Below are 26,931 nucleotides of genomic sequence, written 5' to 3' on the forward strand. Positions count from 1 at the left end.
GATAGGCCCACAGGAGCCGATCTTGTCAGTCATGTTGTTTCTCCAGAGACCGTTCCTGTTCTGGCCACAGAGGCCTTTCCTGAGTGCTCTAAGCTGCCCGTTAAGGCCACGGTGGCCATTTCCAAGCTGCCTGCTTGTCTAGTTGCATCCACTGATGCCATTCCTGCCAGTCATGTCATGCCCACAGAGATCGTTCATGCTAGTCATATTATGCCCATAGAGGTTGTTCCAGAGCAGCCGGCTCTCACTGTCCCAGAGCCCGCTTCAGAGGAAGCTGTCCCAGAGCCCGCTTCAGAGGAGTCAGTCACAGAGCACGCTAGTGTAGCCCAGGAGGGCACTCCCAAGTCAGTATCTGAGCCTGTTCTTGCATCTCCTGAGCCTGTTCCCGAAAGATTTACCCTCCCTGCCAGTGCAGTCATGGACCCTGAGTTTGTCCCTAAGTCCTTCCCCAGACAAGAGTTGGACCCGGAGACCACTTCTGATACTAAGGCTACTTTCAAGGCCCCACTAGTAGAGCGAGCCCATGTCTCCAAAAGGGCAACCAATAATATAAAAGGGCATGACTTTAGCAGTTTGATACATGCTCCGAATCACTGATTCGAAACAAAAGATTCATAATGCTTTGGAGCTTCATGAAGCAGTGTTTCGAAATTGGCGATCACTAGTTTTTATTCATTTTTACTTATATTTTCTCTTTGTTAGCCCCAGTTATTATTTTAGTTTATTTTGTCTTTCTTTAGTCATAGTTGTGACTGTGGCTGGCACAGATTTGGAGAATGCAGAGATGGCATCCTAGCATTTGGGTATTAGATCTGTTTGTTTTGTTTCTCTCTCGCTCTCTTTTTTTAAACTGAGGTCAACTCTCACAGCTGAAGAGAACCAAATGTTAAGGGACTATTACTCTGGGGCAAGCACTCCTAATGCTCAGGATCTTTTTCCTTGTCTAATGTTTTACCTAATCTTGATGAATGTACAGGTCGTTTTTTAAAGACATGGGAATCTTTGTGGTTAAACTTATTGTCAACTATTTTGTGAATAGCAATACTACACTTATTGTGAATACATTTTTTTTTTTTTCAAAATTCAAATGCTCTCTCTCTCTCTTTCTGTCTCTCGTCACAAGTAGAAAGTGAAAGTAAGTTATAGTTCCCTGTCGCCATTTTAAGCGGGTTAAATAGAGTTTAATAGAAACATTTATCACAGTCTATGAAGGAATTTCTGTGTAGTTTATGATGTTAAAGCTGGAGGATTTGAGAACCTGTATCTTGTAAAAGTTCGAGGTGAGTCAAGGTGAGTATTCATGTGTGGTGACTTCCTCGTAGTCATATGAATCTCTGGAGGATATTTTAAGTGATTGTTTGCAGTGCTTGAAGTGGAAAAATAAAAGTGCCAGCACTTTTGATGCTCTGTTCAAAACGTGTTCCTGAAGAAGGGAGGGTGCGGTGGGCTTTCATATGTGCAATGTCGGAAGTGCCGGTACACAAGGGAAAATAAGTATTGAATACGTTAACATTTTTTTTATTATACAAAGTTACAATGCAGCAATTTACATAAAATTTTGAACAGACATTGGTATTAGCTCAAGAAATCAATACAAAAAAGGAAATGCATGCCTTCATGCATGCTCACCACAGAAAGCTCCATTATTGAAGAAAAGGCACGTTGAAGCTCATTTGAAGTTTTCTACACAACATTTGGAAAGGTCTGAACTACTGGGAGAATTTAATACGGTCAGATGAGACAAAAATCAAACTTTTGGCAACAAAACCACATGCCATGTTTGGAGGAGAAATAGCTTTGCATATGACCCTAAAAATACCATACCAACAGTGATATTTTTGAGGTGGAAGCATCATGGTATGGGGAATGGAGCAATGTACTGGGAATTCTTGAGATTAATTTGTTGCCATCCATCAGGATGATGAAGATGAGACTTTAGTGGACCTTCCACCAGGACAACAATCCAAAACACACTGCAAAGGAGGGTTTGAATTGGTTCCAGAAGAAGAAAATAAAGTTGTTAGAATGTCCAAGTAAATCACCAGACCTAAACCCAACAGAGCATTTGTGGAAGGAACTGAAGATCAAAATTCACAAGAGAGACCCCCAGAATATTCAAGATTTATATTCAAGCGTGGTCATACAGGATGCGCCTTGCAAAAAAGACTTTTCCATCAACTAATAAATTCACTTAGTGTGTTCAATACTTTTTTCCTGAGTCATTTTCCTTTATTACAGATAGCTTTTTTATGGATTGTAAAATTATGATTTCTTTGTCTGTTTAGATTTCTTAATAAGTTAATATCGGTGTCTGTTCAAAATTTTGTGAATTGCTGCATTGGAACCGTGTTTAATAATAATAAAAAAATTGACATATTCAATACTTATTTTATCCGCTGTATATGTCAAACATGTATTACTGAGTTATAGTTAACGCAGTCACATGATCCTTTTTCTCCCACACTCAAGATATGTTCAGCTAAATTATGAAGGTTGTTCAGTTCATTTAATCATTTAATTGTGTGTCTGAATGTTTTTTCATTCAGAGTCAGTGGAGGAGATCAAACTCCTCAGATTTACCTGTAGCGTTATCATGGGTGATTCACAAGGATCCAGAGATGGAGATTGTTCTCCAGGATGCAGGTACTTTGAACAAACACTGTTAAATATGGTAACACACACACAGAGATCACAGGAACAGTTTAAAGAAAAATGTGTAGCCTGTTTTTGTCTGTTTGTTTTAATACTAATATGAAATATTAAATAAAAAGATCATAAAGTTTCTTTTTGATGAAAGATGAATGTGTTTATATTAATATGGTTCCTATCATAAAGAATGAACATAGTATTTTAAAGGATTAAACTGAATCTCTTCTGTAAAGGTCAGTCCAGCAGAAGAGCTCAAACCCAGAGTCCAGCTGTGTGTCTATGAAGAGTAACTGCTCTATGTTTGAGCCACCAATATTTAAGAGTGGAAACACACAGCCTCATCTCAGGTATATTATTTCTATAAAATATACGCTTATAGTATTTGATTTTTATGAAATTGTTATTAATATACAGCAGTGTAATTATCTTGAACCAAAAAATTCAAAATTCAAAAAGTTAAAATCCTGCAAGTTGGAGTCTGTTAAAGGGTTAGTTCACCCAAAAATGAAATTTGTGTCATTAATTACTCACCCTGATGTCGTTCCACACCTGTAAGACCTTTGTTCATGTTCGGAACACAAATTAAGATATTTTTGATGAAATCTGAGAGTTTTTTTTATCTCCCATATAAAGCCACTTAATTACAGTCATTCAAGGTCCAGAAAAGTAGTAAAAATATTTTTAAAACAGTCAACGTGACTACAGTGGTTCAGCCTTAATGTTATGAAGCGACAAGAATCCAGGTTCTACGTCAGAACACCGGCTCATTATTAGCCGGCTCCTGCGTTAGCAGCACACGCATGCGTCATGCTTCTCATGTGTTACAGCGTCGGCCAATACTGAGTCAGCGTTCTGACGTAGAACTTGGAAGCGCTGAATGTAAACAGCATAGGGCAGGGGAGAGAAGATATTGTTGAATAAAGTCATTATTTTTGTTTTGTTTTTGCGCATAAAAAGTATTCTCATCACTTTATAACATTAAGATTGAACCACTGTAGTTGAACCACTGTACCACCATTTTTGGGTGAACTAACCCTTTAATGATTATCATTATATCCTTGTGCAAAGCTCTATATATTGCATTGTTGAATTCACACACTGTAAAAGCTGTTGGTATGTTACTCAGTTAATGGCACACTTACATCAATATCATTGTGTCTGATTCTTTACCATCTTCATTCTGATTTAAGGTCAAATCTTCTATCCAGACCAGTTAAAAACAAAATTGTGTACATGCCTGCGATTCAGCCACAGGACTTTAATGAAATCACGTATCCTGGTTTCAGGTAAAATGTATATTTTTTGTTGTTTAATTTTAGGTGTTGCAATGCATATCATACATCTCTCAAACACATGATTAATTATTGAAACCTTTCAGAAACCTAATGATGTTCTGTGTACCATAATACAGCAAACAAATAATTAATTTTATTATTTTTGGCTATTTAATTCTCTAACTTGTATAATAATCTGGGTTTAATCTTACAGCCATGACTCTAAACTTGCTGAAGTCCTCAACACATTGAGATCAAATCTGAGAAGGAAGTTTGAGTGTTTGTATGAGGGAATATCAATGCAGGGAAACTCAACACTCCTGAATGAGATCTACACAGAACTCTACATCACAGATAGTGAAAGTGGAGATACCATTAATGAACATGAGGTGAGACAGATTGAGATACAGTCCAGAAGAGCAGAAACAGAGGACACACCGATCAAATGCAATGAAATCTTTAGACCTTTACCTGGACAAGACAAACCTATCAGAACTGTACTGACAAAGGGAGTAGCTGGCATTGGAAAAACAGTCTCTGTGCAGAAGTTCATCCTGGACTGGGCTGAAAGGAAAGAGAATCAGGACGTCCAGCTCATATTTCCACTTCCTTTCAGAGAGCTCAACCTGATGAAGGACAAAACACTCAGTCTTTCAGATCTTCTTCATGTCTTTTTCCCTGAAACAAAAGAAATGGAAATATTCAGTGATAAGTATAAAGTTTTATTAATCTTTGATGGTCTGGATGAGTGTCGCCTGTCTCTGGATTTTCAGAGCGATGTGAGGTTATGTGATGTGACTGAATCAGCCTCAGTGGACGTGCTGCTGACGAACATCATTGCAGGGAATCTGCTTCCCTCTGCTCTCATCTGGATCACCTCCAGACCAGCAGCAGCTGATCTCATCCCCACTGAATATGTCCATCGAATGACAGAGGTACGAGGCTTCAGTGACCCACAGAAGGTGAAATATTTCAGGAAGAGAATCAGTGATCAGAGTCTGGCCGACAGGATCATCAGACACCTGAAGTCATCAAGGAGCCTCTTTATTATGTGTCACATCCCAGTGTTCTGCTGGATCGCAGCCACTGTTCTAGAGAAGATGTTGAGTGAAGCAGAGATTGGAGAGATTCCCAAGACTCTCACTCAAATGTACACACACTTCCTGATCATCCAGACCAACATCAAACATGAGAAGGACTATGGGAAGAAAGTGAAAAATGAAGACATGATTGTCAAACTGGGGAAACTGGCTTATCAGCAGCTTGTGAAAGGCAACCTGATCTTCTATGAGGAAGACCTGAGAGAGTGTGGCATTGATGTGACAGAAGCATCAGTGTACTCGGGATTGTGCACTCAGATCTTCACAGAGGATTCGGGCTTGTATCAGGGGAAAGTCTTCTGCTTTGTTCATTTGAGCATTCAGGAACATCTAGCAGCAATATATGTGCATCTCTCTTTTATAAACAATAACATCAATGTGTTTGACCAGATTACCAAACCAACTAATGGAGACAAAGTTTCACTATCTGATCTCCATCAGAAAGCTGTAGACGAGGCTTTAGACAGTAAAAATGGGCATCTGGACCTTTTCCTTCGTTTCCTTTTGGGTCTGTCATTGAAGTCTAATCAGATTCTCTTACAAGAACTAATGACACTGACAGGAAACAGCTCTCATAACAATAAGAAAACAGTTGACCATATTAAAGAAAAGATCAGGGAAAATCCCTCTCCTGATAAATACATCAATCTGTTTCACTGCCTGAATGAACTGGGTGATCTTTCACTACTGAATGAAGCTGAACCTCATATGAGCTCTGGAGGATTACGTAATGTGAAACTCTCCTCATCTCAGTGGTCAGCTTTAGTTTTTGTGTTGATGACCTCGGATCAGGCAATGCATGAGTTTAGGCTGAGCGACTTAATTGGAAATGAAGAAACATGGTAAGTACATTGAGTACAATTCATTACAGTCTAAAACATTATGAACAAAGAAATACAAGCACAGAAATCTGTAATCCTGCAGGATACTTTATTGATCCCGTATGGGAAATTGAAGCGCATTAGCAGCAATACAAGACGACAGTAAAGTACTCACAGTTCACAAAATATAACAATAAAAACAGGACAACAGACTACAGACTGTAATATAAACCCTATAAAAAACACATACACATACTATACACAATAATAAATAAACAAAATTTTTAGAAATTAATAAAGCAAATAAAAAAAAAATATTATTGCATATTGTAATTTTATATATATATATATATATATATATAGTTAGGAATTTAGGAAGGTATTTAATGTATTATTATTTACTTATTATTATTATTATTAGCATTTATAATTAACTTATTTTTTATTTTCAAATAGTGATGCATCTGTCACCCTGAAAGCACAAAATACAGCAGATGAAATTCTTCAGAAGCTGCTGCCTGCAGTTACAGCAACTAGATCAGTTCAGTAAGTAACACTGAGAACAATCATCACTGTTAAAACATTATTACATTTTTACCTAATTATAAATGAATGTTTTAACAAAAAATATGAGTGTCACACTTCAGCTTTTAAAGCCTCCACCTAAAAAAGAAAAGAAAAGTAGATGTATGATTCAATTGATTTTAGGCCCTAATTGAAGTTCTCTGTCTTTTGTAAATGGGACTTTTATGTTTGGTGCAGAAACTTCCTGTAGATGGAGAAGTTGACTTTTATTTTGACAGCAGAGCACCTTTGGAACAGGAAGGCCTACTGGAGTAGATAATGCCAAGCCAATTAGCACAGCAGCATGCATGTTATAAAAACCTGTTTGAACCAAACAGAACATTTGGGGAGTTAGCTGTTTTTCAATACTGTTTACAGCTTGGTGTTTTTAGTTTTCTTCATTGAAGTAGTTTATGGATTAATTGCCCATTGAGGTTCAAGGGAAGACTTGGGATTTTGTTTATTTTTGATATTTCATCATGTTTAGTGGATTGGATTTTTCCCCTTTTTTTCTTGATGTTTTTATTCATTTTTGGGGCTCAAAGATTAAGGACTTATGCATAAGGACAGTACTTCTCACGCATGGACTATCTAATCAAGGACTCTCGGTTAAGTGTTCATTTTTCTGATTTGAGTATTGAGTTATCAATATAATTTGTTTGTAAACATTCTTTTGCCTGTTTTTGTTTTCTTTCAAACATTGATACAGTTTTCCCCCTATTCATTAGCCGCATTCCCACTGTTGGGCCAGTGCGAGCCAGGGCTAACAACGTGCCGTGCTGGGCCAATAGCCTCGGACCTCAAGCACCGTGGCCAAAATGAAGTTGCATTTCCACTGTCGGGCCAGTAGCCCCACAGTACTTCCCTAAAACCCGCCCTTAATACGCCTCCATAGAACGACGTCACACAACCTCACCATTTCACCAGCTGAAAACTAACTAGATCGCAAAATGAGCATGACAGAAGCGAACGTTTGGTGTTTACTTAAGATTTCAACATCAATATTTGACCAATGATTTACAATAAAAAATGTTACAGTAACAGTATTTTATGAATTTGTCAGGAATGCACATCAGTCAAGCTGGATGTAAATTATATTTACCATTTCACATAATAAGACAACACATACATATTCGGTTGCACCTGCTTCCATTTATTTACGATCACAAGAATGCACAAAACAACTCCATTAAGGCTTTTAAGTCCAAAGGCTTACACATTTAGAATATTATTGATAAAATATCACGTTTATGTCACATTTCTGAGCATTTCTATGAATTTCTTTAAATTATGGGATAATTGCAATCTGAGGAGGTTTGAGCGATCTCTCCGTGTCTCTATATTGTTATCCTTTCAGCCAGAGCAACAGAGGGAGCTCATGAGAAAGAAAACAACAGTTATGAGTTATACGAGTTAAAAAAAAAAACACAATTATAATCATATATGAGTTGTCTATGGTCCTCAAGCAGTTTCTAGTATTTTCAATAAACGTGTGTATTTATTATTGCGATGATTAGCATAAGTAGCCTTTAGCATCGCATATAAGTATATTTCTGCCTCATACGGTGATCAAAATCCCCATCGGATCGCAAAGAAGTTATTTCAAACACTCTCTGGTGTCTGAAAGTGAGTTTTGAGCTGTAAATTGTTTAAAATGTCTTAAATGTTGAAATTAGCTGGTAGCCTGATATAATAACGTGGGAAATGAGCAACGGTGTTGACCGTCTCCTGACTCAGGTAAACTCTGCCTCTGTTCATGGCCACTCCTCAAGCCCGAGCTGGCCCGCATTGGATCAAGGTATTCGGCGGGCCAAAAAACCCTGGCCGTTGGCCCCGAGAAAGCCCCGGAAGTTACAGTGGAAATGTGACTGGCCCTGGCATGCACTAGCACGCTCGCTTCTGGCCCAACATTGGAAACGCGGCTATTCATGCCTTGTGAGTTATCTGAACTTTTAAGTAACTACTGTTTTACTAAGGTTGCAAGCCAAGTTTGTTACAGTGTGTCATTTTTCTCTGCAGTTTGGATTATTGTGGTGTCACAGATGAAGGTTGTGCTGCTCTGGCTTCAGCTCTAAGATCAAACCCCTCACACCTGAGAGAACTGAATCTGAATGGTAATAAACTAGGAGACCCAGGAGTGAAGTTGCTCTCTACTGTACTGGAGAATCTTCACTTTAAACTGCAGAGACTGTGGTAAGATAATTTATATATTAGATAGTCACATGATCTGGTGCTCAGAGAGACATGTTTTTTAAATAATTTATGGTGAGACCAAATCAGAGTGTTTTGGATCATAATTAACATGTTTTTTTCATGAATCAAATTCAACATAATCACAGTTAATGTGTTTGGTAGCTGAAGCTAAAGCTGATTACATTCACCTTCATTATCATCACATTACATCAGTGTCAATGCTACATAAGGCCAGGGTGACACAACCCAAGGTCTCTCCTCCGGTCCATAGCCTTCCCAGCCTATAAGGTATTTCTGTCGGCCGCCTCGTCATCTGGAGTCAAGGATGGTGTGAACAACATACACTAGCGTTTCTCAACGGGGGCGTTCGGAGAACACTGGAAGCAATATCTTTGTAGTAATTTTGGATTAGCCTCACACAAGGCCCCACAAATTTAGTTATTTATGGTCTTAAATATTAATATTAATATTTTGTATTAATATTGAGTCAGATGATTCCTTCCAATATTTCCAGGGCACCAGCCAATGGGTCTCACCTTGACAATAAAGAACAATCATGGAAGATTGTTGACTGAATTACAATTATATAAACAAGAAGTTCGTCATCTGACCAATCTGAAGGATTTGTGAGATATCGTTAACTTGTAGAGCCTCTTACTGTATTATCAACACAAAGAAGACACAAGTAATAAATGGATTTTATTAACAAAGGGATAGACAAGAGTAACTAACAACTACTGAATGGATAAAGTGCAAAAAGATTGATAAATGCAAGTGAATGAGTTGGATGTTGGCAGTTACAAGTTAATCTTATGGAAAGATAAACTGTAGTTTCTCTAGAAAAAAATAAGGTAAACCTTATTCTGAATTCAACAAATAAACAGAGAGATTATTTGTTATTAACTGATATCAGCTATGCAAGATCTAACTAAGATTTAACTAATTAAAATCATTTACCAAAATGTTGATGTAAAATCACAGTATAGTAAAAAAAAAAAAAAGCTTTTTATGAGTTTCAGGAAAGGAAAGACAAACTGAAAACCTCTTCTGTAAAAATTCCACTATGGATATTTCCTAAACAGGATTTTCTAACAAGTCTCTTTAACCTTTGAAGCAACAGGGTAAATCAGACAGAAATTTAAAGACATCGCCAATGGCTATATCAGTGAAAATCACCAACACCTAAACTTTGTAAATCAAATTAATACACTTATTGTGGAATAATAAAAAAAATTCTACTGACCCCAAACATATGAATGGTAGTGCAATAATAGGCCTAAGTATAACAAGCACAGAATAATAATCAACATTAATTTTCAAGGAAGACAATTAGACTATAATTGAATTGATTAGGGTTGGTGGGAAGGCGGTAAGGGTCCTAGATAATGGGTAGGGGTGCGCTGGCCCAGAAAGGTTGAGAATCGCTGATCTAACAACAGGGGAGGAGAAGGCTCCACTGCAGCACTAGACCCTGTGGGAAGAGGGACAAGAGAGGGATGGTAAGGCTTAAGAAGGGACACATGGAAGGTGGGTGCTATACAGTACTGTGTTGGTAAGTCAAGTCACCATAATTTATATAGCACTTTTTACAATGCAGACTGTTTCAAAGCAGCTTTACAGTAATAGCAGGAAACATAATTTTGGCTACATGTTTAGCAGCTCTAGAAGAAAATAGTGTCATTGTCCAGCTCAAGTAAGTTCAGTATTGATTCATTTCCTTTGTAAAAATAATTTGTTATTAATTTAGTTCATCTATACAGCAGCTCTGGAGAAAAAAAATGTTGTCATCGTCCAGCTCAGTTCAGTTCGCATACAATGGTGACAATGCAGGCAGATCAGTAATATTGTTGAATATTAAGTGTCCCTGACTAAGCAAGCCAGAGGCGACAATGGCAAAGAACCCCAACTCCATCAGGTGACAGAATGGAGAAAAAACCTTGGGAGAAACCAGCCAGGGGGACTAGTTCTCCTCTGGCCAACAAACAAAACAGTGCATAAGGTATGATTCAGGAAACATTACAGGTCAGAAGTTAGACTGAATCAGAACATTCAAAATATTTAATCCAGTTCCATCTAGTTGAAGATCAGATTCATCAGGCTGGTATGAAGATGGGTTTGTTGAGGATCTGTGCCACTGGCTGTCGTGTCGATGAGGCCTTCACAGGGGTTAGTCTAATTGGAACAATCTCTGCTGGCACTTCAGCGATGTGCCTGTGTTTAGGCGCAGGTCCTCCATCTGGATACGGTCCGGATCCGGCTGACTACGGTAAAGCTCGGGATAAACATAGAGACTAATATTAATGCAGATGCCATTCTTCTTATGATGTAACAAGTACATTGGGTGTTATAGGAAGTGTTTCAGATTCTGGCTGACCTAATTTATGCAGTCTAACAATCATTTAACAGATTTGAAAATAGAAATTGAAAATGTGCTATGTGTATGCCAGGTTAAAGAGATGTGTTTTTAGTCTCGATTTAAACTGACAGAGTGTATCTGCTTCCCGAACAATGCTAGGAAGACTGATCCAAAGGTGCTAAATAGGTAAAGGATCTACCACCTGTGGTTGATTTTGATATTCTAGGTATTATCAACCAGAATTTTGAGATCTCAAAAGACGTTAAGCACTATAATGCGTTAAGAGCTCGCTCAAGTACTGGGGAGCAAAACCATTTAGTGCTTTGTAATAATTAGCAAGATTTTAAAATGCATACGATTTTTAATAGGGAGCCAATGCAATGTTGACAGAACCGAGCTAATATGGTCATACTTTCTGGTTCTAGTAAGAACTCTAGCTGCTGCGTTTTGGACCAGCTGGAGTTTGTTAATTAAGCATGCAGAGCAACCACCCAGTAGAGCATTACAACAATCTAGTCTTGAGGTCATGAACGCATGAACTAACTGTTCCGCATTTGTCACTGAGAGCATATGTCATAGTTTAGATATATTTTTAAGATGGAAGAATGTGGTTTTACAGATGCTGGAAATGTGGCTTTCAAATTAAATATTGGTATCAAAGAGCACACCCAGGTTCCTAACTGACAACGTAGACTTAACAGAGGAGCCATCAAGTGTTAGACAGAATTCTAGGTTATTACGTGCAGAGGTTTTTGGTCCAATAATTAGAATCTCTGTTTTTGTTGTTGTTGGTTTTTTTTTCAGAATTTAGTAGTAGGAAATTACTAGTCAGTGGTAAGTTTTGTCAGGGCGTGAAGAAATATAGAGCTGAGTATCATCAGCGTAACAGTGAAAACTAATACCATGCTTCCTCTAGATAGCTCCCAAGGGTAGCATGTACAGAATGAAAAGCAATGGTTCTTGTGACTTGTGATCGTTATGACATCTCTTTGTTTACTGCTACAAACTGATAATGGTCAGATAAGTATGATTTGAATAGTCTGCCTCATTTCGGGAATAGATCAGGATGTCATCGATGTAGACGGTCACAAAGCAATGTAGGTAATCCTCATTCATGAATCCATGGAAAACGGAAGGTGAATACTTGGTCATGCCATATGGTGAATCCAAGTATTCGTAGTGGCCTATGGGTGTTATGAAAGAGGTCTTCAACTCATCCCCCTTCCATATTTGAAAGAGGTTATGCACGCTGCGCAGGTCCAATTTCAAGAAGATGGAGGCACCCCTCATCATCTCCAAGGTAGACGGGACCAAGGGAAGTGGATACCAGTATTTGATGGTGTTCTTGTTGAGGGTGTGATAGTCAATACAAGGCCACAAGCCTCCGTTCTTTGCCATGAAGAGGAGACTGGAAGTGGCAGGGAATGTAGAAGGGTGGATGTATCCTAGATGCAGTGCCTCTTATACATACTCCTCCATGGCCTTCTGCTCAGCAATGGATAGCTGGTAGATTCTGCTCTTTGGTAACTGGACCCCAGGCAACAGCTCAATAGCACAGCCTCATGGCTGATGAGGTGGTAATTTAGATGCCAATTGCTTGCTAAACACATCCTAGAATGCCCGGTATTCGGTTGGAATCTCCACCTTACAGGCTTACAGGACTCTCGATGGTGAGTTGATCATTATGATGGGTAAGCTTTGGGTACATAAAGACATAATTTAAAATTCCCCAGGAAGAGATCACTCCAGTGTTCCAGGATCTGTTTGGGTCGTGCACTTGAAGCCACGGGTGTCCCAGGTTGATGTTGACGATAGATCCTTCCAGCACTAACGCTAAGAGTCAGAGGAGGGGAGCAGTGAGTTATGATTCTTTTTCCCAGCAGATTACCCATGATAGCGTGGATGTTTAGGGCTTCTTGACAATGGATTTGTGGGAGGTTGAGACAACAGAGGAGTTTCCCTAATATAAAGTTCCCCGCTGAGCCAGAATCAATTAGGGCTTGGGCTGAAATAGACAGGGTAGCAGCCATAACTGATGCAGTCATGTTTGTTAATGATGAGATGTACGGTTGAATTTGGACTGCACTCACCAGATATCTTGGCGGTCTGATGGGACAGTCATAAAGAAGATTCCCCTTGGCGCTGCAGTACAAGCATAAGTGGTTTTGGATGCATTGCTGTCTCTCTGAGGGCGATTGACATAATGAGTCAATTTGCAAAGGTTCGGGTACTGGGTTGGCTTGGGCAACTGGCAGGGTTTTCAGGGCAAAAACTTTCTGTTGGCAGGCAGTACATGAAGAGCTGCAGCCACAGTAGAGGTAAGAGACCCTGGCAGTAAACAGTAATTAAAGCTGTTTCATTCCGACCATTGGCCACTGCCAAAATGTGCGAAATTGCAGAGCATACTCAGTCACTGAAGATTTTTCTTGACGTAATTTATACAGCTAGTCATGGACAGAAAGTTCATTTATTGACTGGCCAAACACCTCTTTGGAATGGTCTTTGAAGGCATCTAGCGATCTTGTGAGGGGACCAGCTTGATCCTTGGCTTGTAAGCAGAGAGATAATATAAGCTACCTTAGCTTTATCCATTGGAAACCACTGCGGCTGCATCTCAAAGAGAAGGGAGCATTGCAGTAGGAAGCTGCTGCAATCCTCTGCCGTGCAAAAGAAGGTCACTGAATGGGCCGATGTGACTGGCAGATGGTCCGAGACTGCAGAGCGGTTGAGGATGATGATCAAGATGGAGGGAAACCGGATTGCAGGTAAGTAGTTGGGTGAGTCACAGGTATTAGCAACCAGACCAGACAATGAGTGTTTGTGAGATGGTGGATAGTAATCTGTGATAATTGACAAAAGGAGAAGGTGATCAGGGAGAAGGTGATCAGAGAGAAGGTGATCAGAATTAAGGTGAAAGGGAATGAATGGGAGGATCTGAGGAGTTTAGCACTGAGGGATCTGATGGATTCGAGACATTAAATCTCTTATTTACATAATGTCTACACTGTTATAATGAGAGGATTTTACCAGCGTGCAGAACTCAGCACTGGACGAAAACTCTGACTTTGAGCAGTGAGTGGATTCTAACTTAAACACCTCTGATTGGCCATTTTGTTCAAGAAATCAACAGACATGGTTATCAGATTAGTTATTTTATTTATGAATGGATTTTGTTGTTTTCATGAACCTGTTGGCTGGCAATAAATCACATTTAACTAATCTTAATTGTTATTATTTTTATCCCATGTATTGTAAAATGATGTAATTTTAGAATAGGCATTGAGGTCTATTTCACCTATTAAAAATTTCTGGCCTCACCACTGCATCATTCACACACCTTTATTGGAGACCTATTTACACACAGCAAAACTACACTAATGAAATAAAAAAATAGTATACAAACAAACTCTATCAATAAACAATGATGAAAAAAGAGGAGCAGAAACAATTAAAATGAATAATTTCTGATAACTGAAGAGGAATCTCATTTAAATCACATTTATGTCGATCAAATTAATATTTTCTCTGTGTCTGTCTCCATATATAACACTGTCAGTTTGAACATGATTAGATGAATATTAGCTACATTACAACATACAGAGATACTTTATTAGTATTCTTCTACCCTTTCGCACGTAAGTTTAAATGATTCTAGCTGAGCCTCCAGCATGAGTTTTTTTAGGGTGACCGTTATATTAGAACATATCACCTTATTATTTCTATGGCGATACATCAGGCTTGTCATGTGACACACCGCAGCCACAATAGTGCTGTATATCAAATGTATCGCTTTTATTTCGTTTTTTCTTTTTATTCAAAATATTCAAACTTGTTGAATATTTTGAGTGAAATATGATATATATCATGAACTGATTTTTAAATACGCGAAATAAGTGAATGTGTTTTGTTGTTTAAAAACCTTTAATGATCATGATAGTTGAACACGCGATGAATGTAAATTCACCCATTTCTCCTGAAATACATGAAAGTTGACCTTCTACTATTTTTTTGATAGTGCTTATGTGTAGTTAAATGTCTGAAACCTAAAATAAACATTATGTGGTTGAAAACACAGAATAGCTGTGATATGCAGTGGGGATTACATAACATAACCCGAGTTATGTAATCAGATTACTTTTTTCAAGTAATGCATTACTTTTAAATTTACAATAAAATATCAGAGTTAAGAGTTACTTTTTACAAATAAGTTGTAACGATTAGCCAAATTGGTTGGGTTACACAATTTAAAATGGGGTCAGATTTTACTGTGTGAGATATTTAGGTGTTAAAAGAATGAGACATAAAACAGAAATAAATTTAAATAAGAATGGTGTATTTACAATAAGACTTTAAAACAACACAATAAAACCAAAGAAAACTCAGGCTTTTAAAATCAAACAGTCCAATTCACCATACCCTAAAACAGTCCAAGAATCCTAATGTGCTGATAAGTCCCAATGTGAGTGTCCACCAGTGTATATATAATGCCAGAGTAGTGTAATCCAAAACTTGGAGTTGTGCCTGGAAAGGTAAGTCAACAGTTTGTAAACTTCACAGTCCAGGTAAGTAGTGATTGTTCGTGACAGTCAGTTTGTTTGCCATGCTGCTCTCTTTGTACAGGTGTATTTCCTGCTTCCTGTCATGTGACTGGTCACATGACAGGCCAACCATGTATTCTTTAAAGACATACACACACTTAAAATAGTAGGAGGAATAAAATGGACTAAGAAAACATGTATACCAATTAAGACTCTATTATACATAAAATCATTGTAATAAATAGAGCAGTAAAACATGTCTCTTATGTGTCACATAGTAATGCAAGTTACTTTGTTTTCCCATTTATTGACTGACAGTTCTGTCCCCATGTTGACAGGAATCAGCAGTAAGTGCAGAGATTTTGTGTGTAAACACAATGGTTATTGTAGTTCTAAACTAAATGTGAGCATGCATTTATTCATCTTATTTGCACAAAAAAGATACTCCTCAAAATTAATAAAATAAGTGAAATGCAGAATCAGAATATTATGCAAACCTCCAATAATCAAATATGTTAAATAAAACACATTTTTTTAAATGTATTTAATCTCAATTTATTGACCAATGTACTTGCTGCGGACCTTTAATGATTCACTAAAACCATAAGCATTTTTTTTATTGTTGAAGTAAGTGTTAAACTTTCTTCTCCTGCATCCTTTTCTTCTGCAATCCAGAATGGCAGCACAGCTGAAAGGTTTGCGCCCTCTACTGTACATGCTTGAATTTGCATTTCCTTCAGCCTTATGATTTCAAATTTGATGTGAAAGTGTCACAGACCCGCCAGGCTCCATCACCAACCAATCACAACGCACTCCCTCAACAGAGTACTGATCACGTGCACCTGCTTCCAATCAGCACACTCATCAACCAGACTATTTAAGCACACACCTCACCTCACTCCAGTGTCCAGTCTCGTTTACATGTAATGGAAACGTCATTCATCGTCATCTCCTGTGTTCTCTGAGTATCTGTCCATAACAGAAAGAGCCTTCACATTTGCCCAAAAATAGAACTTTTTTGTTATAAAAAAAAAACAAGCCCAGCCTAGGTGAGAAATAGTAAGACAAAATTAATGTAATACATCACTTTTCTTAAAAAGTAACTAAGTAATGCAATTAGTTACTTTTTAAGGGAGTAACGTAATATTGTAATGCATTACTTTTCAAAATAACTTTCCCCAACACTGGTGATATGTGACAAGTAGCTCGTCTGTCTTTGGCTCAGCGTCAGCCAAAGCTCGAAAGCACATTTGAATTTAACAGCTGATCATGTGATGCACTGAATATTCTAATCACACCTGTGTGATCATATGTGTCGAAGGGTTAAAAAAATATATGGGCCACTGAGATAGTAAAGAGTGTGTCATTGTTCTCTACAGGTTGTGTGAGTGTGGTGTCACAGATGAGGGTAATGCTGCTCTGGCTTCAGCTCTGAGATCAAACCCCTCACACCTGAGAGAACTGAATCTGTCATTTAATAAACTAGGAGACTCAGGAGTGAAGCGGCTCTCAGCTGGACTGGAGAATCATTGTAAGCTGGAACTACTGGGGTAAGATCATACGTGACTCTCACATGAAACAGTCACTGAGTTTTGCATTTTCAGTAATTCATAAAGTAACATCAAAATTGAAAAAATGCTAGTAAAACAAACTATTATTACATCAATTACAATCAAAACTATTGAAACAATGTGATCAAATTACCATTCATCAATTTAATATCATGTCTCTTCATATGATGTAAGAGAATTAATATTTTTCTGATTAAACACATTCTGAACACATGAACTGCTCCTCATTAAGGTGATACTGCAGTATACACTTTAAAACACTTTTAATCACATTCAACATTTATTACTCTTTACTTTAAACACTCAATCTCAACACAGTTAGGATTAAGGCAGTCCATTAATTTTAATTGTAGGAGAAAACTGTATAATTTAGAGATGTTTTTCCTTGATTAAAATCTACATTGTGTCAATGTCACATATTGACGTGGTGAAACACTATAGTACAATGATGACACATTGTCCCTGATTAAATAAATAAATAAAAAAAGAGAAAAAAAATTATTAATGAGACTGCAAGTTATTATCTTATGAGAAGACATTTCTCTTTATTATTCATGATAGCACATGGTGCTTTCCTATGACAGATGCTTCAAACTGTAAGATCACATAGTAGTTTAGAGAAGCGTTCATGGGTCACAGGTATTTGTGTCCATGGTGTAAGAGTTCTAGGGTGTTGCATGGCTTTCCCTGTGATGCTGTCAGAGCTAGATACTGGCTGCCTGCAGTTGGTTGGCTATCAACTACCGACACAATGAAATTGTTTGTGTGTAGCAAGCATTTTTCTTGAGGAGAGCTCCTCTATCTCACTATCCATCTTTATTGTCAGTGTCCTAAAGGTAAGTAGATTTGTGATCTACGTAATGTAATGTTATTGGTTTCTCTTTGATAAGTCTCTGTTGATCTGATAGAGTGAAGAGTGTGTCATTGTTCACTGCAGGTTGGGAGATTGTGGTGTCACAGATGAAGGTTGTGCTGCTCTGGCTTCAGCTCTGAGATCAAACCCCTCACACCTGAGAGAACTGAAACTGTCAAATAATAATCTAGGAGATTCAGGAGTGAAGCTGCTCTCTACTGCACTGGAAATTCCCCAATGTAAACTGGAGAGTCTAGAGTAAGTTCATACATGACACACATGAAACTGAGTCACTGTGAAGTTTATAATTTAATTTATTCATTAAATCATTTCATAATGGAATAGGGGAATCACACTTATTACATTCATTACAATAAAACAGTTGAAAGTCGACATTACCACCACAGTGGTGTGCGGTCCATATAATGCTCTGCATACCCAAGCCATTCGTGGACTCGCTGATTAACATTAACACTATAAGTTACTATAAATTTTTTTTTTTTTTTTTTTTTTTTTGAGGCGTATCATTAAGCCTACATGACAAAATGTTGGTAATGCGTATGTAACTGTCCGTAACTTATTTATTTGCCAAACGACGGTAATTTTATTTAAATCTGCCAGTTACAGAGGATTCCAGGTATGCGGATCTACAGCAGCTTTTGCGCCTTTGCTCTGTTGTTATGTATCATCATCATTGTCCAACATTCTCATTGGTTTGCTGACCTATGGGGGATTCCATGCGCTGGAAAAGCTGTGAGTGGATCACTCACCCAAGAGGAAAAATGTGCTGCTGCTGCCAGATCTCGATCAAACGAAAATCACATTGTATTTGAGACAAAACTAAGACTAAATCAAGTGAAAAAGTCATAACTGAAACTGTTTTCATAGTATTTGTGCTTTGCACAATAATTCACTCCCAGAAACACATTTAAATATGCCATGAAGTACCAAACATACTAGAAACACGTTAAATCATGCAACACCTCGAAACAGGAAATTGTTGTAACTCAGGCAAACAATGTCTGATCTACTCCAAACTTCACATGATTGATAATAGTCTTAGAAGACATCTACATGGCAATATTCAGTAATAGTCAAAGTGCAAACTGTTGGCAGCAGGAAGTGTGGCATGTCGAAATGACTTTGCCATATTTCAACTGTATTTACTCACTTACGTGCATGTCACCCACTATTCACTGTTTTACTAAGGCCACTGGGTGGTGGTGGCCCCAGGTGTGAGGGCCCTTTCATCGCTGCTTGCAGCCTTAATTCTAATTATATTTGACTTATATCTTATTAATAATAGGCTACTAATATTTATTATATTTTAGGCCTACTTATTTTTAATTCTTAATAAAAAAAAAAAACCCACTTCTGGCATACATTTAAATTGACATCTGCCATGTTGTCTATTTGTTGTCTCTGATTTAGATGTGAATTATAAAGACAGAAAAAAACAGCGATTACCTGTATTTCTATGGAGTTAGCAACAGGTGGCAATATGTATGAGACAATGCACATGAGTTTACGCATGCAGACATTTTGTGAGACATGCAGTGAGCAGTGCAAGTGAGACGTGTACTCTATGGAAATTTTAGAGTATTTGATATCATCCGGTGTGTATAACATAAGGTTGGAGATTTCTGCCATTGTGAAGTGAATGTGGTCTTATGTAGGAGCTCATCATTATTATTCCCACTGTTGAAAATGCTATCATATTTCTGATTTTCAGATTTTTGCACACAAGTGGACTGTGATACTCAAGGGTACAGGGTATCACAGAGATAATTGAACTCTAAGCGATGTAGAACTGTTAGGAGATTTAATTGTATCACCAGCTCTGTGAATGTTATTTGTTTATCCAAAATTTGTTTTACTTTTTTTGTGAACACTGAAAACCGGGACTGTTTCTTGTCAATTAATTTCAGAGACAACATTTGACAGGGGTGCACATAACTTTTTTGGCCTGGTTCTCAAGGGAGCACCTGGAGATGCTGCTTGGTACTCAAATTTTACACAACACTCTTATCCTACAAGTTGTCATCATCACTTTCCTCCTGACTGCTCTCCTCACTATTTTCTTTGCTCTCGAACATGGTAAATGATGATGATGTTTTGTTTTTATTTTATTAACACTCATGACACAGACAACAGCAGGAATATTAGGCTGCTGTCACTTTAAGACCGAATGTGTGGACCATTGACACATCCGGTTTCTTTTTCAACCATTCACTTAATAACCGAGAGAATACTTGCCGAGATGGGTTTTTTTTTTTACAAAATTTTGTATCACACCGGTGTGATCAGTCTTGGCTGGTCCCTGGAGCGTACAATTACACTGGTATGATTAGAACGTTCAGTGCATCACATGATAAACTGCCAAATTCAAATGTGCTTGTGAGCTTTGGCTGGCACTAAACCAGAGACGGACGCGCGCAGCGCCTTTCATGTATCACAAATATGCAGTTGCAGAATGTTTATTTTAGGTTCCAGACATTTAAATACACATAAGTACTAACAAAACAATACATTTACAATCAATTTACAATACATAATCCTTTTCATAATAATTATACAACACGTTTTATTCATGTAAGATACACATTGTGTAAGTAACTTTAAGGTTTACTCTATTCTTCTTCCAGTTCACTTACTTTCATGTATTCTGGGAGAAGTGGATGAATTCGCGTGCTGTAAATCCAACAGATTCGATTCTCTGTGCACGGCGCAAACTAACATGGCGGCGCCCATTGTGCATATAGCTCATCTAACACGATTGTTATAAAGGTGTTTAAACAGCAAAACACATCCACTTGCACATATTTGACAATCGGAATATCAGATATTTCATGCTATAGTTAACAAATTTGTGAATATTTTGAATAAAAAAGGAAAAAATTAAAAGCAGATCATCAGTCATACAGCGCTATTGTGGCTGCGGTGTGTCACGTAACACAATGACGCGTCACCATGGAAACAATAAAGTGATGTGTTCTAAATAATGATCACCTTGAAAAACTCATGCTGGGGGTTTAGACAGAATATTTTAAACTTACATGTGAAAGGGTTAAAATCGTTTGAATGTGTAAACTGGCATGACAAAACACGTCCAAATGCTAAACTTTCACATTTGGATGGTTAAACTTAGCAGTTAATCGGATCACGGATCAACTGCGATCTGTTGCACCCCTAATAATTAATGCACACACTTATCATCATGATTGCTATCTTACCAGAGATGGAGAAAAATCCTGTAAGTAATCCTGTAAGTAACCGTGTCCCTGTCCCAAATATGAAGGTACTCAAAAGTGCTTCCCTCCACGTTTTCTGGTACGCATCATTTATTTTTACCACACATGTGCACCTGTGCACCAGTTATGTGCACCCCTGACATTTGAGTATAAATTGTTTTATTCAAAATCAGTAAATGAACTAACAAAGTAATTAGAACCTCCTACTGTGTTACTGGTGGTAAATCTAAATCCCGGTCACAAGAAGTAATATTTTGCTGTGTTCAAGTGTTCAGTCTCTCTTTCTTGAATTGAGCTGAGTGATTGATCTGTAAATGATTGCTTGCTCCTCAGTAAGGTGGAAAGATCAATATTCAACAGTCTTTACTTTAAACACACTCAACCTCAGCACACTCAGGACTTCTATACATGAAGAACGAGATGAATTCATCCTTAATGACCATCACATCCATCTTTTACCTTTTTTTTTTTTTTACTTCAAGCGAAATTGAATGAACTGGTGTATGTCATTTAGACCAAAATCAGGCCAAAACAAAGTTAGTTTTGTGCTTGTTTCGGTAGTTCGAAACAGCTTGACAAAGTGAATGTTCTGGAAAAGTTTGCTTTGGTTGGTAAACACCTATCATTTTTGGTGTAATAGTCAATGATGTAATAGGTGGGTGTGGCTCTGAGGCTCTGCCTTCTTTGAAATGGAAATCTTTGCCAGTTCATTACTTCTGTTCAGTCCCTCAAGGTTGGACGTCCACAATTAAAAAATGAACACACTGGAGCACCGCTTTATAGTAGAAATTCAAGTTGTAATTTTAATAGAAAAAGATACTGACACTGTTTTTTTTTTCATGTTTAATACTGTAAAGCTGCTCCTTTTAAACAATATAAAGAGGTATATAAATAAATGTGAGGTGACTTTACTGGAGTGCTGAATTGCAGAGCTCGTTCAAACATATCCACATCGCTACGATCAGTCTTAACTGCTGTTTTCTCACTGCTATCATTTATTTTATTCAGAGGAAAGCGTGCAGCACATATTAATATATTCATCTAAACATTGCTCTCATCATTGTGGGCAGCACTGGAATATTCTTTAACAGTATATCGCTGATCATTTATTTAAAACTTTTTTTTTTACCCCAAAGCAAAGAATGAAAAGAACTTCACCATGAGTATATCAGAATCTTTAATGACCATCACATTCATCTTTTTGCTGTAATCATCTTTCCATATTATTTGATGTGATATACATTTTAATTTGTTTTATCAGTGTTAATATAAGCTTTTCCTATCAAACACACATGCAGATAACAGTAAAACTCATGGTTACACTTTAATTTAAGGTGACGTAGTTACATTGTACTTTCTCAAATAAGTACTGAGTAATATTAATTAACTATATGTATTTACTATAGAGTTATGGTTAGGGTTTGGTTTAGGGTTAGTTAGTTGTAACTATGCATAATTTACTTTTATAATTAGAGTAAGAACATGCAGTAATATGTAACTATGTCACCTTAAAATAAAGTGTTACCAAACTCAATTACATCAAACATGGTTATTAGTGCTTATTTTTGGTTTCTTTTTATAATGAGGTCTCTATGTTTGATCTGCGAGAGTGAAGAGAGTGTCATTTGTTCTCTACAGGTTGGCTGATTGTGGTGTCACAGATAAAGGTTGTGCTGCTTTGGCTTCAGCCCTGAGATCAAACCCCAAACACCTGAGACAAATGGATCTGTCTCAGAATAAACTAGGAGACCCAGGAGTGAAGCTGCTCTCTGTTGTACTGGAGAATCCTCACTGTAATCTGGAGGAACTGTGGTAAGATCATCTCTACCATAAAGACTGAATAAGGATTAATATGTAGATAAATGTCCTTTGGGGGAAATGGTGTGCGGTTCGCCTGAATCAGGGCTACCACAATATCAGATTTTTCACTATATGATTATCATGGCCAAAATAATTCAAGATATCAATAATAATATCAATAATTCAAGATATCACTATGACAGATATGATGCCTACCGTGTTTGTTTTGTTTTTCCTTTTTTATTCAAAATATTCACAAACTTGTTAACTATATCATGAATTATATGATATATTCCGATTGTCAAATATGTAGAGGTGAATGTGTTTTGTCGCACGATGAGTTTGCACCACAATTCAGAGCTGACGAATTTACGAAATTTTCCCCAAAATACATAAAAGTAAATGGCCGGTGAACTGGGAGAAGAATAGAGTAAACTTTAATATTTCATACACAATGTTTATCTGATATGAATAAAACAGTTCATCAAATTATATAATTGAAAGGATTATTATTGCAGCTTCCACAGACATCAGTGTATGGAATTTGAATGTAACAAACTATAAATGTCTTTTTTATATAGCCTAGTACTTCATTCAGATGTTTATTTTAGATTTCAGACATTTAAATAGACATTATGTGGTTGAAAACACTGAATAGTTGTGATATACGACAAGCGCTGAATGTGTCTGTCTCTGGCTCAGCGCTAAAGCAAGTTAGCAGTGACGCACTGAATGTTCTAATCCCACCGGTGTGATCGTATGCGTCAAAGGGTTAAAATCATTCCCGTTTCGGGGGTGGAGGGGGCACAAATTGAAACTGAGGTTGCACAAATCAGATCTGAGGGGGCGATGCCCCCTTTTGCCCACTCGTGGAGCCTGGCCTGAGTTGGACCAACAAGATCTAAAAGCTGCTGAATTTGCAATTTATTTATTTTTTTTTTTTTAAGAATTGCAGTTTCTGACATGGTAGTTAGGGGACTAAAGTTTTCATGGATGAAATAGTGCCCATACACTAAATTGCGTCGTCTTTAATTTAGCACAACTATTCACTGTATCACTGGCTGTCATAGTTTGACCAAACTCCCCACCACAATAATTCTCTTTAAATAGACTCCTAGGCCATTACTGCCTAATGGTTTGCTCAGCTGGTGTAGTATGTACCTTTAGATAATTAAAAAGCTAACAACCATCAGTGTAATGACAAATTTATTCTTTGCATAAAAACACTTCAATTAGCCTAACTGAACATTGGGAGTATTACAACATCAGAATTATATTTGCATAGACTGAGATATATAGAAGCTTTTTGCACAGTGGTGGCCACTAGTGTGAACTGTCAGTGATAACTAACAGTGATGGTATAGCTAAGAGTGGTCCAGACCAACCATACAAACGAATGACTTACAGAAGGTATACTTAACTAAGAACATTTCAGGGAAACACGTATTAATGTTAAGGTACAGCTTAAAGTATAACTTAAGAATTAAGAAGGTTTTGGGAAATCCCGCCCTGATCTGAGAGATTGAAGACTGTCATTGTTCTCTACAGGTTGATGGGTTGTGGCGTCACAGATGAAGGCTGTGCTGCTCTGGCTACAGCTCTGAGATCAAACTCCTCACACCTGAGAGTACTGAATCTGTCTGAGAATAAACTAGGAGAGTCAGGAGAGAAGCTTCTCTCTGATCTGGAGTATAAACTGGGGATACATATGTAAGAATAGTTAACAATTTTCATCATATTTTCATTGTTTAAATGGTTGTTTACTCACTAGAAATAAAAGGAAATAGTACCAAGTTCAGTAACACCATGTGTGTGTGAATATTTTGTCAGAGATCATCAGATAATGAGACTTAAATTCATCTTCAGTTTCTTTAGGCCTCTGAACTTTAAACTGTTTAATATGGGTTTAATTCTGCTCATAGTGTTGTGACTGATTGTGAAAATAATATTAATGTTATTTTCAGCTTTTACCTTTTAACTGTCTCTATGTGTGTGATAATCTCAGATTTGGGTTGTTTGTTTTTAACAATTCAAGTGCAAGAAGAGGCAGATTTCGCAATCGCATGTTTTCTGTGCGCACACACTCAAAGCACGCTCGCTCACAGAGGCACCTTTCAGATGGTGCGCGAACATATAATCAAGCTCTGTTTCGCGACTCCTTGAGCTTTAATGGACACACACACAAAATGATCTCAAAATCCCCATCTCGGCAAGTATTCTTGTATACAGTCAGTTATAAACAGTTGAGATAACTTGAGAAAGAAATCGGATGTGTTTCATCATATTGGTTCCATGCATTCAGTCGTGCATTTTTACATTGGTTACGTGCATTTAGTGACTGCAGCCTAAAAATAACTGTCATTAATTGTCAAACAACAAAACAACTTTAACAATGATCAATCTATATTTCATTTATACAGTGAACACTATGCATGCAGTGCGATTACAATTATATTTATATTATTACATTTCTGTACATGAATACTACTGTTAGAACAAACTTTATTTGTAACTGTTCTATAGTATTTATCTGTTTTAACTTGTGTTTTCTTATTTTTACTGTCTGTTCACTTGTTTTTAATGATGTTTTAACTTTATTAGTTAGGAGTTTTTGCTGTTGTATCAAAGTACTTAGTGTTTTTAAATTAAGCAAAGTTACATTTGTCTTAAAACCCCACATTACTATATTTTATTTATTTATTTATTGCTGATCTGAAAAATGATCTGATCCGTGACTCGAAAACCGAATTATGATCCAAACCGTTAGTTTTACGATCCGTTACACCACTAGTTAGTGCTAAGTTTTCTTAAGAAAAAATGTGACAGAAGAAATGTCTCATACTGCATATGTGACTGTTTGTGTTTTATTTTAGGAAAAGTATTAGATTTTCATTGTCTGATCTTCTGATGATCATCTGATGATGAATAAGGATCCACTACGGAGACTCACAGTCAACAGAATATACAGAGACTGAAGATACAATGACTTCACTGTTATAAATTAAGACTTCATTTAGACTACAACGATCCTCTGACAGACATGATGAGGTGGCAGTGAAATGCCTTTTATTTAAAAACAGCAAATTACAGTTTTTCATTTATAGATTAATTTTATTTTTATTTGTAACACACTGTATAAATTCAAAAAGGTTGGAATTTTGTTACAGATAAAATATAGAGCTTGAATATGTTTGTGTTTGTGTTGTACCAGCAGAGGGAGACAAAGGTTAATGAAAGATTTTTCATGATTATGAAAAAAACAAACAAACAAAAAAAACAGTTCATGCTCAGATGAAGAGAAAATCTTGTGAAACAGACTGAGATTGAATACATCTTAAAATGCTCTCAGATTTGAATCATGTGCAGCGAGACAAAGCCATAATGCAGTGATTACATGTTCAGTCTAATTTATTGACATTTGTTTGTTCTGTAACTGCTACGTTTAAGTTACACATCTGAGTAGGATCGGTTAAGGCTTGTACTATATTTGTTATGTTTTTCAATAATGGTCATATAAGCCACCAATAAATGCAGTAAAATACCATTGTATTGTTTATATAAATTATTTACGGTGCACAACACAACAAAAACAAAAATAATATATGCAAGGAAGTTATCAAAAACAATCAAGAAACCAAAAATAGATAAATGTCAATGAGTTAAGCTTTTGTGCCAATTAACACAGTAATGAAGGTTGAAAAAAAAATGAAAAAATTAGCCGATGGCGATGATGACGACAATATTATTTAGTGATAGTTGAAACAAAAAAATGTTCCCAAAAGGTAAAGTTGCAGTCAGCAGTAATCCAATAATGATGAATAATTATCTGTAATTGATGACATAGTTAAGAGTAATCCTGTAATCCACGTTAATCCACCATTTCCTTAACCGTGCGTTCACACCGCCACCGGCAAGAGAGTCAAAGTGACAGGAAGTCATTCATTTTCAATGTGAGCCGGCG

At 37.1% G+C, this 26,931-nt stretch overlaps 1 protein-coding gene across 2 annotated transcripts; it reads left to right on the forward strand.

Moving 5' to 3' along the window:
• The first annotated feature begins 1,141 nt into the window (after positions 1–1,141).
• LOC127519165 (NACHT, LRR and PYD domains-containing protein 3) lies at positions 1,142–26,514 on the forward strand. 2 transcript variants are annotated; one of them, XM_051906680.1, is made up of 12 exons: positions 1,142–1,290; positions 2,547–2,643; positions 2,883–2,996; positions 3,840–3,935; positions 4,138–5,865; positions 6,301–6,390; positions 8,428–8,601; positions 16,875–17,045; positions 18,004–18,177; positions 22,809–22,982; positions 24,519–24,680; positions 25,844–26,514. In XM_051906680.1, the coding sequence occupies exons 2-12, from the start codon at positions 2,594–2,596 to the stop codon at positions 25,887–25,889; spliced, it is 2,979 nt and encodes a 992-aa protein (XP_051762640.1). In that variant the 5' UTR covers positions 1,142–1,290; positions 2,547–2,593; the 3' UTR covers positions 25,890–26,514. The 2 variants fall into 2 exon arrangements, with proteins under 2 accessions (XP_051762640.1, XP_051762641.1); XM_051906681.1 differs by having other exon boundaries at positions 1,148–1,280.
• The last annotated feature ends 417 nt before the right edge of the window (positions 26,515–26,931 follow it).

The sequence above is a fragment of the Ctenopharyngodon idella genome, chromosome 9 (assembly GCF_019924925.1).
Source record: "Ctenopharyngodon idella isolate HZGC_01 chromosome 9, HZGC01, whole genome shotgun sequence".
NCBI classification, from domain to species: Eukaryota; Metazoa; Chordata; class Actinopteri; order Cypriniformes; family Xenocyprididae; genus Ctenopharyngodon; species Ctenopharyngodon idella.